Genomic DNA, 20320 nt, shown 5'->3' with positions numbered 1-20320 from the left:
TGGTATCGGATGAAACCATTCCAAATCGGACTGGCAAACTAGGAGCTGGTCCGACAGTTGAACTCATGCGGTGCACCGCCACCTGGGGAAAGCCCCAACACGTCCGAACTACAATGAATCAGCTACAATGAATCAGGAAACTGCTTGGATTTGAGATTGACCAAACTCTGTGTTGTTTAGTGTTATCATCTTAAATTTTCTTAGGTGGCGGTTGTTTTAGAGCGGCACGTCGTGACTGAGCCGATACTGGAACCGAGAGCAACGCCTGCGACAGCACCATTCCCGGACCGAATGCAGATGGAATTAATGTACTGAGTACATGAGCAATCCACCAACACAGCAAACCTGTCGACATGGTAAAAGCCATTGCATCAGACGACTAGCTTCTTACACTTGACTCGGCAGCGAACGGCCATGTCGGGTCCACGGCACAGAAGCGCATCGGACGGATGTAAGACCAATTTATTTCCAAGACGTTGTGGCTGCGTCACCCGGCCTGATGAATAACAACGGTTGAAGAGTTGTGAAATTGCCCGGGAGACTTCGATTCCACATTCGCAGACCTGAGACGAGACGTGCATAAATGCGGGTTGAACGATGTAGGTCGCCACTACAGTAGCACGGCAGGACGTCGGACGAGTAAGGCAGCGGTTCGTCAGCCAACGACGAGGCCCTATCTTCAAGCTGCGATTTAGTGCATGGCCGTCGGTCGGGGCGTTGCGCCAAAAAGGGAAAGGTAGGCGGCAGGCGGTTACAGGAACCAGATGACAAAAAGTATGTGAGCGGTCCCCATCCCAAACTCCGGGCAGCGAAGGAACCGGAAAAAACGACGATTTTTTCCGCATTCAATTAAACCGTCCAAAACTCACTCCAGTTTTCTTCAGACGTTTGGCCACTACGTTGGGCCAGGGAGTTTCCGTCGTGTCTCGCGGCGCGCCTCACCTGTGTAAGAGGCCATGCGCCCGATGGGGACGCTCCGGCGGGCGGCGCGCCGCTCATTGGCCGGAGCTGCCCAACTCCAGACCAGGGGCTGCCGCACGTCTGCGACACTCTGAACTTCAGACTGTTCGTAACCCGGCCATCGCGACTTTTATGCAGTTCGCCTAGGAGGGCTGGGGGCTGCTAATTAACTTTTCTCACCTTTCTTTTACCTGCACTCGGGAATTGTGGTCGTCTGCAGGCAGGCCCTTTTTCGGCGCTTCCTCCACCACACCACCGATGGCTTGTCCCACCCCCGAAATCGATCCCGGCCTTGTTGTCGCAAAGAGGACGAGATGCATGGCATCGCGCACTCGCAGCTGCGACTCCTCTGGTTTGGAGCCACTGCGCTGATCCTCCCAATCTCCAACCCAATTCCGCCCTCCCCTACCTAACCCAAACGCGAGCCATCTCATCGCCAGACCGAAGTGGTAGCAACAAACGGCTCTCCATGCACACCACAGCCTCAGACGATGACGGCAGACAACCAAGTCTGTGATTCCTCAACCGGACGGTATCCACCGCTGCCGGTTTTGGACTCGTGGAGATATATGCGACGGAGCAAAAAAAAGGACGAGGACTCTTCTCTGCAGTGGCCAAGGGATTGCAAGGCCGCGGCCGTGTGTGCCGGTTTAGCCTCGGGTTGCACTCATGCACGCTGCACCCCGGAGGGACCTGAATCCATGCCACCAAACCAGCTAGCGAGCCGAGATTCCGTCTCGTCCCTTGTTAGACTCTTCTTTTGGCTCGCTGCGACCGGGGTTTTCTTTTCGCTGCCAGGGTTCTTAAAGCATGACCTTGGCATTCCCCTCTGGCCCCTCTTCCTCCTCGCTACTCTCATTTACGTTTTAAAGATATCCCCCCCTCTCCTTTGACTGCTACGCTCGCTCCCGTTTCTTCCTTTCCCTTCTCCAACCGCTGGTCGTATTAGCTATTTTTTTCTTTTTCAATCTTGAGCGTGCTGGGCTGCTTTTGTCTTCCGCGTTCGTTCGCTCCTTTGCCCTTGCTCACATCTCGACGACGACTATACCAAACTTACCCTCGTTTACAATCATCTTTGGTCTGGAACCATAGATTGTGACTTGTTACGGCTTCACTTTCCTTTTACTTCGGCTAGTTCAACAATCCTTCAACATGCAAATCAAGGCTCTTCTTGCAGCCCTCGCGGGCGCAGCCATGGTGGTCGACGCTGCCGATATCCGCCGCTCGCCAATCCATGCCGCCATCGAGCGTCGTCAGAACCGCAATGGCGGCCAAGGTGGCCAGGGCGGCCAGGGCCAGAACCGAGGTGGCGGCAACGGCAACAACCAGGGCGGTGGCAACGGCAACAACAACAACCAGGGTGGCCAAGGTGGTAATGGTGGTTTGGCGCTCTCCCAGAACGTCGTGCAGCGCGGCTCCGCCAACGATGGCAACAACCCTGGCTCCAACGAGCAGGCTGCTTCTGCGACGTATGTGACTACGTGCTCATATTGTTTGCGGACCAGACTGACAAGACCATAGTTCCAACAACAACTTTATCAACTTTTGCCAGGGCAAGACGTTGACCAACGGTGCCCAGGTCCGCGCTGGATCCTGCAACGGTATTCGTAAGTGTTACTATGGGACTGAATCTCGAATCACCGTTTTAACGTTCGTGCGCAGCCATGGGTAACATTCCCGCCACCACCAAGATGGTCTCGAGCGTCTTCATCAACCCCCAGAACGGCGACAACATTGCTGCCAAGAAGGACTTTGATATCCAGGTGCAAATGCTCAACTTTGCGCCTGGCTCCTTCACCAACGCCACCAACACCTACTACTCGGCGCCGCAGGACCTCAACCAGCAGGGCGTCATCATCGGCCACACCCACGTCACCGTCCAGGACACGGGCAAGACCCTCAACCCCCAGCAGCCTCTGGACCCCCAGAAGTTTGCCTTTTTCAAGGGCATCAATGACGCCGGCAACGGCCGCGGCCTCCTCTCGGCCAAGGTCACCGGCGGTCTCCCCGCCGGCAACTACCGCTTGTGCAGCATGTCTTCCTCTGCCAACCATCAGCCCGTCCTCATGCCCGTCGCTCAGCGTGGTGCTCAGGATGACTGCGTTCGCTTCACCGTTGGTGGCCAGCAGGGTGGCAACAACAACGGCAACGGCGGTGCCAACAACCAAAATGGCCAGAAGCAGGGCGGTCAACAACAGGGTGGTCAGCAGCAGGGCGGCCAGCAGCAAGGTGGCCAGCAGGGCGGACAGCAGGGTGGACAGCAGGGTGGACAGCAGCGAGGCGGGCAACAGCAGGGTGGCGGCCAGCAGCAGGGTGGTGGCCAACAGGGCGCAGACAAAGGTGGCCTGGTGAACAATGGCCAAGTCAACGGCGGTCAGCAGCAAGGTCAGAAGCAGGGAGGCCAGCAGCAGGGTCAGAAGCAGCCCGGTCAGCAGCAAGGTCAGGATCCCCAGCAGGGCCAGGCCGGTCGCCAGGGTCAAGGTCAGGCCGGACAGCAGCAAGGCCAGGACGGTCAGAAGCAAGGTCAGGCCGGACAGCAGCAAGGTCAGGACGGTCAGAAGCAAGGCCAGGCTGGACAGCAGCAAGGTCAAGACGGTCAGAAGGGCAACCTCCGCAACAACGGCCAGGTCGCCAACGGCGGCAGTGGCGGCGCTGGTGCGGGCAAGGGCGGCGCCAGCAAGTCGTCGGCCCTCGGCGGCATTGGTGCGCCCGATATTAGCCAGACCCAGGATCAGAACCGCCCTTTTGGCGTCTCGGACAACAGCTTCACGACCAAGGGCGAGGCGGTCCAGCGCTCTTGCGAGACGCAGCGCGCGGCTTGCCAGAACGGCGTGCAGTCGGGCGCCGTCAAGAATGTCGAGATGCCCGCGTGCGACACCCAGATGGCCCAGTGCATCTCTGACCTGTCGTAAAGAGCTGGTCGACGGTGTCCGCTTTACACGACAAGTTTTACTATTGCGCGGAGAAATAACAATGTGATTTTGGATTGGAACGTTTTGGCATGTGAAAACTGACATGGTTGTTTTTACTTTTATTTTATTTTACTCCTTTATTTTTTCCTATGTATCTCGAAGGCTCATGGTTTTCCTGCTCTGTTGGGCAGTGGATGCCTATCTGCTTGGACGACTTGATTTAGGGACACCACCCACCCCATGTATTGCAGGTTTTTTATCATGAATGGATTTTTGTTTCTTAGTGTGTCTGTGTGTGTAAGTTTGCAGACGTCGATGGTAAACACAGGAGTTTGATTGATTGATTGCGTGCGAACGGTGTCGCCGGAACTCAAATCTTTTCCGACGGGCATCTCCAGGAAATGGAATTGAGATTCCGTGGCATCGGTCGATGCCGGGTTGTTCGTGGGAGGCATAAAGATGTTGGTGGTGATCTGAAACTCGGTGTGGTTTCGCAGGTCTACCAGTTTCACGATGCTTTATACACCAGGAAGTAAATTTCGCTGATGAATCCTGGAGACGTTTCAGAAGCGGAAGATGTCATTTTTAAGGAGGTAAATTTCGCATGGCCACAAAAATCAAATACAGACAGATCACATGGCGTTTTCAAACATTTACAAATCCTTGCTTGGGCAAGTAACTACATGACAAAAAAGGGCCACCAGTCCGCTTCCGAACATGTTGTAGGAAAGGTATTTTCCCCAGTACACAATTTGAAAATAATGAAATCTAAATAATCGTTTTGACTGATTTTACATATGAAGAGTGTTTGTGTGTCGGTGTTGTATTTTGTCTTTCTGAGGCCTGATGACTGGTAAATGAATGTACTGCTATGTGGGTATTTCTAAGTGGTATTATGTATTGATGTAATAATGCTCTCATGCTCCTGGCATGTTCAGTTTCCTCGCCATCTTCGCCTCCAATTCAAGCATCTATAATTTTTCTGGATTTCTTTGTTCCATCGCACGTCGTTTCTAAGCTCTCTTGGGTCTTTTGACCAGTCAGCCCTTTTCCTTTATACATGCACTTGGCGAGAACCTACCCGCAGCCCTGAGGTGTTACGACTCCAAAGAAGCAGTCGCCAGGAGTCTTTGGCACTAGCATATTGTCGCTGATCGGTGTTATGACAATTCCGGCACTGGCCAACGAAGCCGTCCAGAGTAGAGCAGTCGTCAATGAGAAGTGCATTTTGGACAGAATATCGTGCGGTGTGTATTGGCTCGGCTCGGTGCACTGCTGTCGTGTTTCCGTGAGAGATGCCAGGAGAAATTCGAAGATTTTTTCTTGAAAGGGAATCTAGGGACATATCAGTACTGTACTATTCTCTGCTATCTATACTGGCGATTTTGACAGCGGGCTCTGCGACACTGGACGACACACAGACTGTCTCCGCCACGTTTCAGCGTGATGGCGACCCCGTTGCCAAACTGGGTCACTGACAGGTGATACAAGGGATACAAGAATCTTGCAACACATTGAAAAGTATATAATAGCTAGGTGTGCTCGCTGTCATTTTTTAGCCGTTTCGCCTGTCAATTTCATGATGGCAGTCAGTTGTCGCGCTGCTGCTTCTTGTCACTCGGCCAAGCTGCGCAGCCGTTCGCAAAGACGCTGTAGCGGGAATGACTTGCATCAGTGTATCCGTACACCCCTGTTTATCAAGAAACCATATTAATATCTGCAAAACCGGCTGGTGCCATTCACACTTCGGTCTGCTCCGACTCGAGCCATCCTGGCCCGTCCACGAGGGCGGGAAGCAGGGATGATGCTGGGCAGCTCATTTTAAATTTAGCACTGTTTAGCGCAGTAAACACGCATTTTAGCATTCGGGGTCCCGGCTCCAGTGGAGTCGACCCCGGAAAATGGCGTCGTCGCCCCTACAAAAGGGAGATGGCATTGCCGTCAGGGCAGTGACTACGCTGTAACTGGGTCGAGGCCCGCCGTAAATTGTCCTACAAGATCAGCCCGTGTGCCTGAGAGTCTCGATCAATCAACAGACAACACCAATTGAATATCACGAAGACTTCTCATTTCATTGCTCGTGCCCCTCAAATTGCATAGCATGCACCATGTCTTGGACTCTTCAATGGCGCGTTGATCCCCCGCCCCAATGCCGGCGGACCCGTGCCTCCTTTCCATGCTAGGCCTGGCGCGAGCGCCGCAAGCAGGCAGCTCGTCACTCCGCGTTGGAGCAGGCCAGGTGCCCATCGTGCCATCGTACCATCTTGATTGCGCGACTCCTGCTCTCCCCAGCTCTCCTCTGTTCTCTTCAACGTCTCCAAGAGTGCATTCGCCTGCGGATTGCGAGTTTTTGCCTCGTTGTCGGTCATCCTTTCGGCTCTTTGCGACGTCATCGGCCGACCATCCGAGCTCAAGCTCTCCGCTGACCTCACCCGTTCACCAACGACCCCGCTGAACGCCTCGGTCCCTGCTGCCCTCATCCGGCCAGCCGCGCTCCAATCGCAACCGCCTCAGCACTCGATGCCATTGCCCTCGCTCCTGTGACATTGCGCCTCGTGCATCCAACGACCATGGCGACGCTGAGCCAGGACGATATTGAGAAGCTCTTCTCCGGCGCACCCCAGTACTTTGCCCGCAATGAGGGTCCCTTCATCTCCGTTCCCAACCCATCCGTCGCATTCCCCTTTGACGAGAATCTGCAGATTCGCGATCTGACAGATCACTGCCAGATTGAGGCCAAGGCCTGGAGCGGCGTCACGGCCCATCCGCACCTCACTCGCGACCTCAACCATGATGCCGCCGAGAAGCAGCAGGCCGAGCAGCGCAGCCGGTCGCACTTCTTTGTCCGCTGCCGCGAGCGCCCCAACATGCTGAGCCTGCAGGGCCTGGAAAAGGGCACCATGGGCTACCAGGCGGCGCTCGAGCTCGGCGTCAGCGATGCCCTCGAGGAAGAGCAGTTTGGCTTCGATAGCATTGGCAAAAAGGCTCGCGCCATCGTCGACGCACGCGAACATATGCTCAGCCACGAGGGCTGGCTGCACCGCATACCCGAGTCCGAGGTCCTGGGCCGCCTCCAACGCAACGGCGAGACTTACCGAAATAACACCCTCAAGAAGCGCCAGTCTTCCGAGTCCTACAATGACTTGTTTGGCAACTTCATGCGCCCGCGCTACATTGCTCTCGACAAGAAGGACAGCCACAGCCTAACCAACCAGATTGTCGCCCTCCTCAAGTGTCTCGGTACGGCCAACGTCTGGATCGACCTGTCGCATGTTGAGTGGCGCATTCGACTGGGCCAGATTCTCTGGGGGCAGCCGCACGGTGACCGACTGGATGGCGATTCCAGTATACACAACACTGAATGCTCTTCCGAGATGGCCGAGGAAAAATACTGGCTTCTGTTGCAGATTCTTATGGCTACAGAGCTTCTCATTCGGCTGGATGCCGTTACGCAGGGAGAGGAATACGGCGCCGGCTCTTTTCGACCTATGGACGTTGTCCAGTTTGAGCGTGCCGCCAACTCGACTGTGAGATGGTCTTTACTCCTTGCCCGTAGCTGGCTGGACAATATTGAGATTGTCGCAGATGGCGAGTCTACTCAAGATGACACTTTCAAGCAAGACGCTCCGACCGACGACTCTCTGACCGCTCACGACCCTACTCTAGTGCAAACTATCAGGGCCAAGAGCGCCAGCTGGCTTGCTGCCATTGCGAGCCATATGCCCTTCAACCACCACCATGGCGTAAACCATATGACGCCAGCATTTCCCGCCCGCCACTACGTCGTCAAGGGACGAAACGGACAGCGCCAAGTCGACGGACTGATTCACTTTGCCAAAAAGCTGAGATGGCCCGGCATCGAAGACTATGAAGCTCGCATCACCACACACATGAAGGACGCCGTGAAAAACAAGCCCGACACGTCGATGTGCGACTGTGGCTACGACGCCAAGTCGAAAGGAAACACCAACAACGACTATTTCGGAACTTGGGATGTTACCTGTCAACGGGGCAGCCACAGGGAACGAGCCAGAGCACGACGCCGACGACTAGCCGCCGCCTTGCACCCATCTGGCTGGATGTCCAAATCGTACGTATTTGGACTCATGCTGCCAGGTGACGGGCTGTCCCACTTTCTCATGGCCACATTGCTGGAAAATGACGACGTCGCGATGAGCAAGCTCGGATCCTTTGCCAATCTCTGTGGCGGGTTCGTCTACTCTGGTATGAGCTTTTGGAGCACATCGTGCATCCTCGGTCGCGTGCTTGCCGCGGGCAAGGGCTCTGCCGAATGCATGGGCTGGGTATCGACAGACATTGTGCCCACGGGCGTGCAAGATGGATGGTTGAACATTGACGTTAGAGACGTAAACGGTACGACTACATGTTTCTGGCGCAGAAACCATACACTAACGAATAACAGACGATGTTGCGAATCTGGGCAAAAAGTCGAGAATTTGGGCAAAACGGCGCCTTGAGCGCGATTCTTCCATTGTCGGCGACGGAGACGAGGATTCCACATCGCCGGCCGACTTTACGATACCCTGGGAGAACCGGTACAAGACCCCACCAGCAAATGTATACGTCAACTTTGCATCTTTACAGCTGTCCCCGTCGTCGCTGTCGCTGCATCCCACGCCGCTGCCCGAGATCATGGCCACTCCTCGGCATGAATCTGCGCCCGCTCCCGATCTCTTCTCTCAGCCCGCCTCGCTTACTTTCCGCGTCGGCATTGACGGAATCCCTGACAGGCAGCACATATTCTCTCTATTGTACGATGTGAACTTTGTTAATGCCCACCCATGTTCACCTCCACGCGGTGTACGATTCGTCAAGTCGCCGTCCAGCCCGACTATTCGCGAGATTGATGTGTCTGGGCAGGCATCTCTAGGCAACACATCACGCTCTCTGCATCGAATGGGTATGTTTTTCATCTCCATTCTTTTTCCTTCATCCTCCCGTTCTAACACAAACCAGGCCATCCTTTGCACAAGTTTTTCAACTACAAAGTCATGCACATCTCCGAGGTGATTCAAAAGAAGCAGCTGCCCCTCTACGAACTCCTGGGCGTTGGCTATCCCGACAACAAGGCTCCCGGCAACGCTGTCCTCGTCATCGACTGCATGACGCAAATCGTCGAGTTGCCGCAGTCGCCCGTGCTCGAGCGCCTCGTCTCGCCGACAGCCTCGCCCCGCGCGGAGCGCAAGCACAGCTTCTCCTTTGCCGCCAAGATGCACTACGAGTCGCACAAGCGACAGTCGGGCTCCGATCTGGAGATTTTGGTCCGCAGTCTCTGCTCCGAGCAGGGCTGGAACGCCATCATTAGCCGGCGCAAGCGAGGCTGCCTGGCGTGCGCGATTCGTGAAGCTGGGGCGCTGGGCTACAAGGTCATTGTGCGCGTGGACTGAGGGACGGACGCTTGCACCTGTATAAATATTTTCTGACGATTTTGAAATTTATGTTACGAAGCGAAATAGCATGTACAATTCTCTCTCGATATACAATATCTCTTCAACTCTTATTCGACTTGTTCATTGCCTTGCCCAGTGTCTTGTTCAGTTGGCCGTTGTCAAAGTGGGGCTCCCTGCGCAACCCCAGACTTTCTCTGCCAGCTATCGCGCAACCTTTCCTACCAACCCTGCCAATCAACCACAAATCCAAAATCACAATGGCGCCGAACAAGGACATGCGTCGCGCGGACCTCGGTACGTCCTTCCCTAGTCGAAGCTGCTTTATCCTGTAGCGTTGCGATGTCGCCCACCGCACAATGCCAGAGTGCGCCCTGCGGAATAGGAGAGCCGCGCTGTCATCGCGGCGGCCCTCGTCATCAGGAAGTCTGCTTCTCGCTAACCAACGTCGGCAGTCGTCCCGTACCAGGAGCCCACCACTAAGGGTGATAGCCCCGAGTTCGCCTCGACGCTGTCGTCGACGATGCCCATGGCCGCCATGTTTACGAGGAACAAGTTTGTTGGCTGGTACGTTTGCACAACGACGAGAACCAGGACGGAAACCGAAGAAAGATGGACACATTGCTAACGTGGGAGGGCAAATATTGCAGGGCAGGCGTCGTCTTTTCCATCCAGAACTGGCTCGGCGAGAGCGCCGAGACTAAGAAGAACGGCACGCCGGGCTACTTTAACATTGGTCTTTCCGGTACGTCATTCGCTTCTGTGCCCAGCTTCTCGGGATGCTGAGGCTTGCTAATTCTGCGCAGTCATGGCCCTTGGTGTCACGTATATGCCTCTCTTCATGCCTCCCCCCGACCGCTCTGCCGCTGGCACGGCTACTGGCGCGCCCGCCGCCGCCCCTGCCTAAACGATCGATAGACCGGCTTGGACGAAATAAGGACTTGATGGATTCTGGTCGTACGTGGTGCTGGGAACAGACGCATGTGGCATGGAGTACGTGGGATGTGGACAATGTGTAAAATACCAAACAGATGCAAGGTGCCTGGTGGTTGCGCGAGCCAAACATAGATTGGCAATGGAATACAGACTTGTATATTCTCTACTTTTTACCGCTCAGGGAGCTATGTCTGCCATGTCCAGATTCAAGCTAGACCAGCAAAGGACGTACGTGGCGCAATGTGTACATTTCCTAGCCTATGTATCCGCAACGGGATTTTCGTTTAGGTCATGTTTTTGCACAGCTCAAATGTACAGGGTATCTTGATCACATGTATGATTTCAACGGGCCCCAGCTCATGCGTGCCAGTCTCTGGCGGCGGGCGCACTGAGGCCGTGTATCTTTTTCTTTCCAACTTTTGTAGAGCATCCTGCTTCAAGACGCCGGCGTATCGTGAATGACAGTCAGCAGGTATTTCGGATCCAACACAATAACAATTTCGTGCTTCTTGGTTCGTAGTCGTAGCAATCGCAGCTCGTCCTGACCGTGAGTTAGCATTCTCCTGTCCAAGCACAACTTCGGCAGCCACATACATCCTTATCCATTTCTTCAACCATCTCGCCCGAGTTGTTGACAAACTTCCAAATCATGGCCGCAAAGTCGTCGATGCCCTTGGAGGTGCTTTCTTCCGCAGCGGCTGGCTCGTTCGAAAAAGATGCCGCCGTCGAGGCCGTGCGCGACTGTGTCGTCCCTAGCACCGAGACGTCGCCACTCGTCTTGAGGATCGATCCGCTCGATCGGTCGATGACGATGCTGGCCTTGACGCCGGGCTTCTTAGACAGGCGCGACAGCTTCTCGTCCAGGATGGCGCTGTTTCCCTAAGGTTGCCCAACATTAGTACGGAACGGCCAACTCGACGACCTCCATGCCTCATTGACGTACGTTGGTCACATCGGCCATCATGGAGCAGTAGTAGCTGGTACGGATATGTTTTATCGAGGAGCGAGCTCGGGCATGACGAGGGGCGGTAGCAACCCGACCACCAGCTTGCTTGGTGGGGATGGTGGATGCAGTGACACTGCGCCGTCGCGCGCCGCTTCAATTTTGCCTAGTGACACCGCCAAAATTTCCTGCCCCTCTACATCCCAAGACGACAATTCCAGAGCGAAAATTGTTGGACAATTGCGCTGTTCCGTAATACGACGATTGATACGCTTATTCTGGACCGAGTTCAGTCTACAAAACCGCCAAGATGGGTTCCAGCATGAAGAAGAAGAAGGAGAAGGCAAAGGACTTCCAGGTATGCCATACGCCAGCACCAGATTCGATGTCGATACTGACAGTCGCAGAAAACGAAGTTGAAGGTTGGCAAGACCAAGGCCAAGGCCTCCAATTTTACAGATACTAGCTTCAAGTCCAAAGGTATGTTTTTCTAGCGACATTACCGCAGACACCGCTGACATTGGCCAGCAATTGTTATGGGCCACCAGTCCCTGTCGACAGAAGCACCCGACGTCGTCTACCAATTCAAGCACAACCTCTCCCTCGCCTCCTCCTCCCGCTCCGACAAGCAGCGCAAAGACGCCCTCGCCTACCTCACAAGCCAACTGGCCCTCGACGTTCCCGTCAACCCCGTCGGCACTGCCGCCGTCCTCACCAAGCTCGTCCCGCTCATCTCGGACAGTGCGACGCCCGTCCGGCAGCAGCTGCTCAAGCTCCTGCGCACGCTGCCCGCGGAACAAGTCAAACCTGCCATCGAGCACTCCCTCATGTTTGTGCGTGCGGGCATGACGCACCTCTCCACCGACATCAGCAACGACGCCCTCGCGGCCATTGACTGGCTGCTCGACGTCGCCGCCGACGAGCTCGTGACGTGTCCGGGCGGCTGGGTGCGCACGCTGACGACCTTTTGCGCCATGATGGGCTGGGCGCTGGCGTCGTCGAACAAGGGCTGGACATCGGCGGCCAATGCACGCTCGACGCTCAAGCCGAAAGACGCGCAAAACCGCGCGCGGCAGATGGCGACGCTGGCCAAGTTTCTGCAGGCCGGGCTGAAGGACGAGGTGGCGGCCGAGGCGACGAGCGCGCAGTTTTGGGACAACTTGTACAGGATACCGCGGTCGGGGAATGCGTTTGAGTATCTGAATCTGTTCATGGCGCAGAGGGACGAGGATGCGGAAATGTACCCAAACAAAGAGGCACGACAGCAAATATTTCACAAGCGCTTCTTGGAGCCGGTGCTCAAGGGGATAGATCAGACTAAGAAAGAGGGCGGTGTTACGGGACGAGCGGCGGTTGGGTTGGAACAGGTGCTCGCAAAGGGCATGAAGGACTTTGAGGTATCAACAGCACTAGACACGCAGGACTTGTTGGACTTGTGGTAATATTGATTTATGGTCGCCAAAGCAACTACGTCGACTTGCCCGACGAATGCGAAGAGGCGGGTTTGGAAGCCTATCTCTGAACGACCACGGCAGCCCATCACGACGCATGATAAATATAGACTTCAATAACAGCATTAAGCTGCATGTTAATACTGCACCACCTTGGGATTTCAATAACGTGCTAGTCCCAGTCACTGTTTACCTCGCTTTCCAATAACTTGGACAACTGCCAAAGTGGTGTACTAACCGTGCACCTGCAAACGGAGAGAATGCATCTTCTGCATCTTCTGCAGCTGCCGGCCGGCTGCCAGCTGGCAACAGTGTTTGTTGTTGTCTATTTATACACAGGCAGTGATTTCTGTTTCCTTCCTCCTTCACATCCTCTCTTCATTCCCTGCGGTGTTCGAAGCTTCATCATTAAAATCATCGAACTTCCTCTTATTCCATCTTTATCCTGCATCCAAGGTCAGTCCATCGTTCAGCGTCCTCTTCCCTGCCACAAACACTCCGAGCCTCTCCTCCCAAACTGAGACTGACCTTTTTTAGTTGCTACAAACCGTTCGCAGATCCAAAATGGACTACTCTCAGTCTCATCCCAACTTCGCTGCCGGTCAGGAGGCCCCCCCTCCTGATGCCAATCAGATTGGCATCAAGAGTTCCGATACCTACGACGGAAGCGCTCCCATTTATCAGTGGGATGATGAGTATGGCGGCGTTGGTCCCAAGATTGAACAGCTCGAGCTCGAGCTCTTTGGGGACCCCGCCACTCGTCATGAGCGTACCGGACTTGACTTCCGACGGTTCGTACAACGCATCCCATCTACTTCACCTGCTAACATCTTGAAGCATCGAAAGCATCGAGGTCAAACAGGAAGGCCCTGTCAAGATCAATCCCATCAACTCCTTCAAGGATGCCGGTTTGCATCCTGTCATGTTGGAGAATGTCAAGCTGGCAGGCTACGACCATCCAACCCCCATTCAGAAGTTCACCATCCCTGCCATTGTGCAAGGCCGGGATGTGATTGGCATTGCTCAAACTGGTACGTTGTTGTCCATGTCTGGCCTCAAATTTGCCTAGTACTAACTGGATAGGATCTGGCAAAACTGGCGCCTACTTGATTCCCATCCTGAGCCGTCTCATGGGAAAGGCGAAGAAGTTGGCCGCGCCTCGACCCAATCCTGCCAAGTTCTGCGAAGGCAGAGACGAGGTGACGGCCGAGCCACTTGTCCTCATTGTTGCACCAACACGTGAGCTGGCCGTTCAGATCTTCAACGAGGCTCGCAAATTCTGCTATCGCACCATGCTGCGCCCCGGTGTCGTCTATGGTGGCACGTCCGTCGCTGAGCAAGTTCATCTGCTCAACCGCGGCTGCGATGTGCTCATCGGCACTCCAGGAAGACTCGTTAGTTTCATTAACAAGCCCCGAGTTCTGACCCTCAGGCGCCTAAAGTATTTGATCCTCGACGAGGCCGATGAGATGCTTGACATGAGTTGGCAAGAAGACATCCAGCGTATCATGCTCGGCGGAGGTAAGCTTGTTCTGGTTCCTTTCTTGCTCTTGGAAATTAACATCTCTCTAGACCAAGATGAGGGCAACGTCAAATACGGCCTCTTTTCTGCGACCTTTCCCAAGGAGGCCCGCGACTTAGCCAAAGAGCATCTCGCCGCTGCGCACGTTCGATTCCGCGTTGGCCGGGCAGGTAGCACAACGGAAAACATCAAGCAGATCGTTGTCAAGGTTGAGCCTCACGAGAAGCGCAGCATTTTGCTACAACTTCTCAACGAGATGCATGGCGTGCGCACCATCATTTTTGCCAACAGTCGACAGGAGGTCGACTGCCTTGATGATTTCTTGTTCAACATGAAGCTGCCAGTCACGTCGATGCACAGTGATCGCACTCAGCTGGAGCGTGAGGCTGCCATGCGTTCATTCCGCGCGGGCACTGCTCCCATTCTGATCGCTACTGGAGTTACCGCTCGAGGAATTGATGTGCGCAATGTTATGCATGTGATCAATTTTGACCTGCCTTCAATGGACCATGGAGGTATTGAAGAGTATACTCATCGGATTGGTATGTACTGGTTTCTTTACTGCAATCATGCTGTATGCCGTCTTTTCATTGATTTGCTAACATGGCTTAGGACGCACTGGCCGTATCGGACATCGCGGCGTCGCGACCTCACTCTTCACGGACAGGGATGAGCCAATTGCCAGCGTCCTGACACGCACCCTCCTGGAAACAAACCAGGACATTCCTGAGTTTCTTGAGATATACAAGCCTGAACTTGTTCCTGGGAAAGCAATCAAGTTTGAGACGGAATCAGATTATGATCCCAACGAGATGCAGGCCGGCGCTCAGGACGCCGACGAGGCTGGTGGTGCTTGGGGAGGTGAAGCTCAGGCTACAAACGAAGCCGCCGAGACTTCCAATGGCTGGGGTCAAGAGGCACAAGCTCCTGCCGCAGCTCCCGTCGCGAATGGTTGGGGAGCCCATCCTGCTGCACCTGTTCCGCAGGCTGCTGCCCCTGCTGCCGCCGCGAATGGTTGGGGAGCTCCTCAGGCGGCACCAGTTCCTCAGTGCGTTGCACCGGGTCCTTCTAAGCCCGTCACAGCTGCCAACGGCTGGGGGCCTGCTCCAGGCGCTCCCGCCCCTCAGAATGCTGCTCCGAATGGCTGGGGCTCTGCACCGTCGGCTGCTCTCGCACCCGCCCCTCCTGTTCAGCAGGCTGCAGCTCCATCCTGGGGAGGCCCTCCTACTCAGGCTTGGGACGCTCCTGTCCCTGCAGCACAGGTTTGGTAATGGCGCACAGGCTGGCAATGAGCCTGTGCTGTTTTCACAGGTTTTACAGTGTTCACCATGGGAGACGAGAGAAGTCTCGAGATGTTAGCTGAAATTAAGAAATTTGACGACAAGTTTGATAGGTAGTTGAGCGAAATGCAACACCACGTATTGGAGCTTCAGTTCCTGTAGCTTTTTCGTGACTGTAAAGATTTATTAAATAATTATTGTATGATACAAGCAATTTCATCATTGCGTATGCTTTTCACCTCGTATCTTACATGTTTTTCAGAATGCCCATCAGACCCTTGACCTTCCGTGGGCCTGCGCCGTAGCCCAATTCCACAACACCATGCGCAAATCGCCAACTATTCTTCTGGTTCGGCACGGGGTACTGCATCGGCGGCGGGATACCCGTCCGGATGCCCAGCCAGCCGAATCTGTCTTCGCAGACACTCTTGATATTACACAGGCCGCGCAAACCCTCCTGGCCAGCGAAGCGACCGTATCCAGACCCACGAACGCCACCAAAGGGCAGCTGCACGGCGTAGTAGACGGCAAAGTCGTTGACAGCAACCATGCCCGCCTTGAGACCGCGGACGATGGGCTCCATGGCGGGATCGCGCTCGGAGCCATGCACCGACGCGCCGAGGCCAAAGTTGGGGGCGTTGGCGACGGCGAGCATGGCGTCGGCCGTGGACGCCTCGGCGCGCATGAGCGTGAGGACGGGCGCAAAACACTCTTGGCGGGCGATGCCCATGTCGGGCGTCACGTCGGCCAGCATCGTGGGCTCAAAGTACGTGGCGTCGGGGTAGTCGGGGTGCGCGTAGCGCTTGCCACCGGCCAGCAGACGCGCTCCCTGGGCGACGGCCGCCTGGACGAGGCACTCGAGACGATCAAACGAGGCAGACGAGATCATGGCGCCCATGTCGGCGTCGGGACCCAGACGCATGGCCTTGACGCGAGGCTCCAGCATGGCGACCAGCTTGTCGTATACCCTGCCCGACGCAATCACGCGCTCGATGCCGATGCAGTTTTGCCCAGCGGCCTGGAACGTGCCGCGGAGGACCACTTCGGCGATGCGAGGGAGGTCCTTTTCCGCTGAGTCCAGGATGACAAAGGGGTCCTTGCCACCGAGCTCCGCCACGACGGGCGTCAGGGTCTTGGCCGCCGAGGCAGCTACGTGATGCGCGACCGACTGGCTGCCGATAAAGGTGATGTGCGAGATGCCGGTGTGCGACGTCAGGAACTCGGCCTGCTTGGGCCAGCACGCAAACGTCTGCACCAGGTCGGTTTCGAAGCCGTGCGCGGCCAGCGCGCCCCTGGCAATGTCGGCAAAGTACGCGCTCGACCAGGCCGTCTGCTCCGAGACCTTGACGACGACGCCGTTGCCGGCAAAGAGGCCGCTGATGACGGGGCCGAGCATGTTGTGGAAGGGGTAGTTCCAGCTGACGAGCGCGGCGACGACGCCCATGGGCTCGTACCGCACCGTGTTGCGCTTGTACATCATGAGCAGGTTCGTCGGGCGGCGCTCCGGCCGCAAGGCCTGCTCGCCGTGGAGCAGCGTCCACTGGAGCCGCTCCGCCGTGACCATGATCTCGCCCAGCTGCGCGTCGACGAGCGTCTTGCCGCTATCGAGGCCGGCGACGCGGCATATCTGCTCGGCGTTGTCGAGGACGTGCTGCAGCATGGTGCGCAGCACCGCCTTGCGCTGCGCAAACGTGGTCGTGCTCCATGCGCGCTGGGCGGCGGCCGCGGCGGCGATGGCGGCGTCAATGTCGGTGGTGGACGCCGCGGGCACGTTTCCGAGGAATTGGCCGGTCGCGGGCGCGTAGCAGGCAATGAGGGAGGAGTTGACGGCCGCGGGCTTCGTCGAGGAGGAGGTGTCTGGTGTCGGGGGGTCGACGGTGTAGCGACGGGGACGGCTGGCGGCAGAGGCTTGGGCGGCGCGGAAGAAGACAATGGACAAGAGAATGACGATGACGGCGACGCTGCCTTGAAGCACGGGTTTTCTTGTGAATGTTAGATTGTGCGCGGGAAGTGAGATCCCACCAGGGACGCCATGAGTTGGACGTACGGGACCTGTTCGATGTAGGGGTGCACAAAGTCGCTGGCGCTGCGCAAGAGCGACAGCACGCGACCGTTGTATGCCTCCATGGCAGCAGTTCAGGCGATGAGCACGTAATTGGCACTCTCTGGAAGCTCTGTCTGTCTCGGGAGGAGAGTTGTAAACTCTGAAGAGGGGGTCACTTCATTTGCAACTTTTTGAAGCTGGTGTGGGGCTACACATTTCCGGCCGTTCAGGCACCACAGGGCAGCTGCTTTGCAGCCCAATTTGGCCGGGTTTAATACCTCGATCCAGGAAAAATATGACAAGAAGCCTGGGATATAACCCCCGGAGTAGATGAAGAACATGGGGCATCGGGACACTGTGATGTGGCGTGCATCTTAGCCCATGCGCTTCGGATATTAGTTGGGCAACCCGCTCCAGTTCGGTGTAAGTGGCTGGCTGTTGGCTGTTGTATAAAACCGAAAATGAGAAGAAGAAAAAGGTCAAATAAATGAGAGAAGTGACGCAGAGTAGCAGTAATGAGGAAAATGAACAAAAGAGAAAATAAACAAAATAGATCAAAATCTTCAGCGAAAAAGTATTACGTATATCCATTTGTTGTAACCAGATGTATTCATGACCTCATGTATTTGACAGCGGTAGTGCTGGCCTCTCGTCAAGGCCGCGTGCAATGCAATCTTTAGTACTTGGCTGTCGAACCGAAAAAAAAAAAAAAAAAAAAAAAAAAAAAAAAAAAGAGAGGAATTTCCACAGCTTGATTCTCGACAGCTGCTCATGGCAACTGTTCGCCAAGGAAGCCACTCGGATCGATCCACCCCCTTAGCAGCTTGCAGCACAATTCTTGCTGGCGCTGTTGCACTTGTCATGGCAAGTCTGTTTGAGGAGTAAGTTGACGGCCTATTGAAGTCGCGATATATGCGTGCGATTGTTCCTTACCGTGGTCAGCCTCAGCATCTTTCCTCCATTGGCATCATACTGGCATTTCCTTTTGCAGTCGACGCTGGCTTTGTGACATTTTGACGCACAGCTGCTCTTGGGTCCCTTTTGCCCATCTTGGAGCTCTTTGATGAGCGCAAAAGCCTCATCAAGCTCATCATACATGTCGTTCACGGTTTGCTGCAGGTCCTTTACGTAGTTGCACACATTTCTGGTCGTGCAGCCCTCCGCTGCGGCCTCTTCCACGTCTTGCGCCGCGTAGGCTCCGGCTGCCAGGCTGGCAACAGCAACGAGTGTAACTGCAAAAGTCTTCATGGTGTAGCGTCAGGTGGTAGCTGAGACGGTTCGAGAGGGAGGCTTTTGGGGCGTTTGTAGGGCGCTGCGGCGAAAAGAAAGCACTTATTCAGGCCAACAGAGCTCAATGCCGTGCGAGACTGTACTTGTGTATCTGGCGCATCAAGGTAAAAACCGCAGCCTGGAGGCATGGCCCTTAAGTATGCCTGACAATTGAGTTCAGCCAAGTGGGTAGAGCCGCGGGAAGCGCCAGGGACCCGACTGGCCGAACCCATGCCCGTAGGCAAATTGCATACTAACTTACCCATTTCATGTAAGTCTGGGACAAGTCACCGGTGCTTTTACGACGCAGTCGTCGCATCGTTTCAGTCGGCATTTCTCTGATTGGTGCCGTGCAGCCTACAGTGAGACTTGCAGGCATTGCCTCTTACGCTACCTCGACATCCCAGTGCATCCCAACCACAGGTCGGTCGGACGTCAAGGCACATGCTTCCTGCTTCTTAACTTACTGCTTGAAGGACCACCATGCCAGTAGTCTGCGGAGTGTGTTACCAGTTCTGGTCATCTTTGTAAAATGATAACCCATCCTTGATGCCATCAGAAAAGCAAACTTCGTGCCGCCCAACTTACCTCTACAATACAGTTTACAAGGCATTGATGTCTGGGTAAGTACCCGAGCCATCGAAAAGCTAGTCTACCACCGTCGCATATCGCAGCTCATGCGCCCGACGAGCTCACTACTGTTGCCTGCCAAAAGCACGTCTTTTCAGTCCTCTTCACTTTCAAAAAAAAATTCGTCAAGAATTCAGTGCGGCATCAACGATGCAGTCTCTTTCTTTGTGGTTGGACATCTCTGGTAGGCCGTGAGGAAAGCTCCAGATGACCGCCACATGTCTCTGTTCCTCTGGTACCATTGGCTTCTTCCGTGTCTTCGCTCAGCTGTGTCTTCGCTCAGCTGTGTCTTCGCTCAGCTGTGTCTTCGCTCAGCTGTGTCTTCGCTCAGCTGTGTCTTCGCTCAGCTGTGTCTTCGTTCAGCAATGTCTTGCAACTTGCTGTCTCACCGGTTTTTTTGCACTGCTGTAATATCCTGTACCCGAGATCGCCGTCAACTATTGATTAAGCCACGGTGAAGCGCCACCGCACTTGAGCCGGGCATCGCACCTGCCAGGAGACCATTGAATTCCCGTTTTGCCGTGCCGGGTCTCGGATCTTAGCAGGATGACTACTGCGGCTGGCTGATGTCGCACAATGTCCAACCAATTTAATTTTGAAGGCAACAGCCTATCCATTCTCACGAGTCCGCGTTGCAGAACCCTCGTTCCACCTTTGTAAGCCATTCCACGCCAGAACAGAATCAGTTCAAAATCTAATGGCAGATTAGCAGGTACAACGTCCAATCATTGCAAGTCGCGGATGGTGCTCAATGCGAAATCTTTCAGTAAGAACTCATGTGCTAAAAATTTGCCGTGGCCAAACACTGACATTCGCGCAGGGGCCTCGGTTGCCAAAACATGCTGGATGTCGTTGCGGAAAGCAATCCGCAGATTGACGAGGGGGACCAAGTCAGTTCTATCCGCTGCATCTACTAGATGACCGACTAGAACTAGAGATGTACAGTTTTAGTATAGACCTTGGAA

General features: G+C 55.1%; 10 protein-coding genes across 10 annotated transcripts; 6 read left to right on the top strand and 4 right to left on the bottom strand.

The window, feature by feature from the left end:
- Positions 1–2112: 2112 nt before the first annotated feature.
- LMH87_002348 (uncharacterized protein) lies at positions 2113–3872 on the top strand (the record flags this gene model as incomplete). Its single annotated transcript, XM_056193786.1, has 4 exons — positions 2113–2429; positions 2482–2567; positions 2623–3483; positions 3526–3872. The coding sequence occupies 4 exons, from the start codon at positions 2113–2115 to the stop codon at positions 3870–3872; spliced, it is 1611 nt and encodes a 536-aa protein (XP_056050787.1).
- A 1013-nt stretch (positions 3873–4885) lies between these two features.
- LMH87_002347 (uncharacterized protein) lies at positions 4886–5387 on the bottom strand (the record flags this gene model as incomplete). Its single annotated transcript, XM_056193785.1, has 3 exons — positions 4886–4901; positions 4954–5207; positions 5352–5387. The coding sequence occupies 3 exons, from the start codon at positions 5385–5387 to the stop codon at positions 4886–4888; spliced, it is 306 nt and encodes a 101-aa protein (XP_056050786.1).
- Positions 5388–6442: 1055 nt separating this feature from the next.
- LMH87_002346 (uncharacterized protein) lies at positions 6443–9280 on the top strand (the record flags this gene model as incomplete). The annotated part of the gene is made up of 3 exons (XM_056193784.1): positions 6443–8246; positions 8296–8793; positions 8850–9280. 3 exons carry the CDS (start codon positions 6443–6445, stop codon positions 9278–9280), a joined length of 2733 nt encoding a protein of 910 aa, XP_056050785.1.
- A 50-nt stretch (positions 9281–9330) lies between these two features.
- Positions 9331–10187, top strand: LMH87_002345 (uncharacterized protein; the record flags this gene model as incomplete). The annotated part of the gene is made up of 4 exons (XM_056193783.1): positions 9331–9577; positions 9736–9847; positions 9931–10025; positions 10087–10187. 4 exons carry the CDS (start codon positions 9331–9333, stop codon positions 10185–10187), a joined length of 555 nt encoding a protein of 184 aa, XP_056050784.1.
- Positions 10188–10652: 465 nt separating this feature from the next.
- On the bottom strand, positions 10653–11180 carry LMH87_002344 (uncharacterized protein; the record flags this gene model as incomplete). Its single annotated transcript, XM_056193782.1, has 3 exons — positions 10653–10757; positions 10811–11095; positions 11160–11180. 3 exons carry the CDS (start codon positions 11178–11180, stop codon positions 10653–10655), a joined length of 411 nt encoding a protein of 136 aa, XP_056050783.1.
- Positions 11181–11469: 289 nt separating this feature from the next.
- Positions 11470–12601, top strand: LMH87_002343 (uncharacterized protein; the record flags this gene model as incomplete). Its single annotated transcript, XM_056193781.1, has 3 exons — positions 11470–11517; positions 11567–11639; positions 11688–12601. The coding sequence occupies 3 exons, from the start codon at positions 11470–11472 to the stop codon at positions 12599–12601; spliced, it is 1035 nt and encodes a 344-aa protein (XP_056050782.1).
- Positions 12602–13174: 573 nt separating this feature from the next.
- On the top strand, positions 13175–15403 carry LMH87_002342 (uncharacterized protein; the record flags this gene model as incomplete). Its single annotated transcript, XM_056193778.1, has 5 exons — positions 13175–13401; positions 13448–13641; positions 13694–14131; positions 14183–14674; positions 14745–15403. 5 exons carry the CDS (start codon positions 13175–13177, stop codon positions 15401–15403), a joined length of 2010 nt encoding a protein of 669 aa, XP_056050781.1.
- A 256-nt stretch (positions 15404–15659) lies between these two features.
- On the bottom strand, positions 15660–17539 carry LMH87_002341 (uncharacterized protein; the record flags this gene model as incomplete). The annotated part of the gene is made up of 2 exons (XM_056193777.1): positions 15660–17394; positions 17460–17539. 2 exons carry the CDS (start codon positions 17537–17539, stop codon positions 15660–15662), a joined length of 1815 nt encoding a protein of 604 aa, XP_056050780.1.
- Positions 17540–18272: 733 nt separating this feature from the next.
- LMH87_002340 (uncharacterized protein) lies at positions 18273–18704 on the bottom strand (the record flags this gene model as incomplete). The annotated part of the gene is made up of 2 exons (XM_056193776.1): positions 18273–18326; positions 18390–18704. 2 exons carry the CDS (start codon positions 18702–18704, stop codon positions 18273–18275), a joined length of 369 nt encoding a protein of 122 aa, XP_056050779.1.
- Positions 18705–19931: 1227 nt separating this feature from the next.
- LMH87_002339 (uncharacterized protein) lies at positions 19932–20306 on the top strand (the record flags this gene model as incomplete). The annotated part of the gene is made up of 4 exons (XM_056193775.1): positions 19932–20011; positions 20065–20121; positions 20176–20245; positions 20301–20306. 4 exons carry the CDS (start codon positions 19932–19934, stop codon positions 20304–20306), a joined length of 213 nt encoding a protein of 70 aa, XP_056050778.1.
- Between the last annotated feature and the right edge of the window lie 14 nt (positions 20307–20320).

This window comes from Akanthomyces muscarius, chromosome 3 (genome assembly GCF_028009165.1).
Source record: "Akanthomyces muscarius strain Ve6 chromosome 3, whole genome shotgun sequence".
Classification (NCBI taxonomy): Eukaryota; Fungi; Ascomycota; class Sordariomycetes; order Hypocreales; family Cordycipitaceae; genus Akanthomyces; species Akanthomyces muscarius.
Note: the sequence above shows the minus strand (reverse complement) of the source record. Positions and strands in the feature narration are given on the sequence as shown.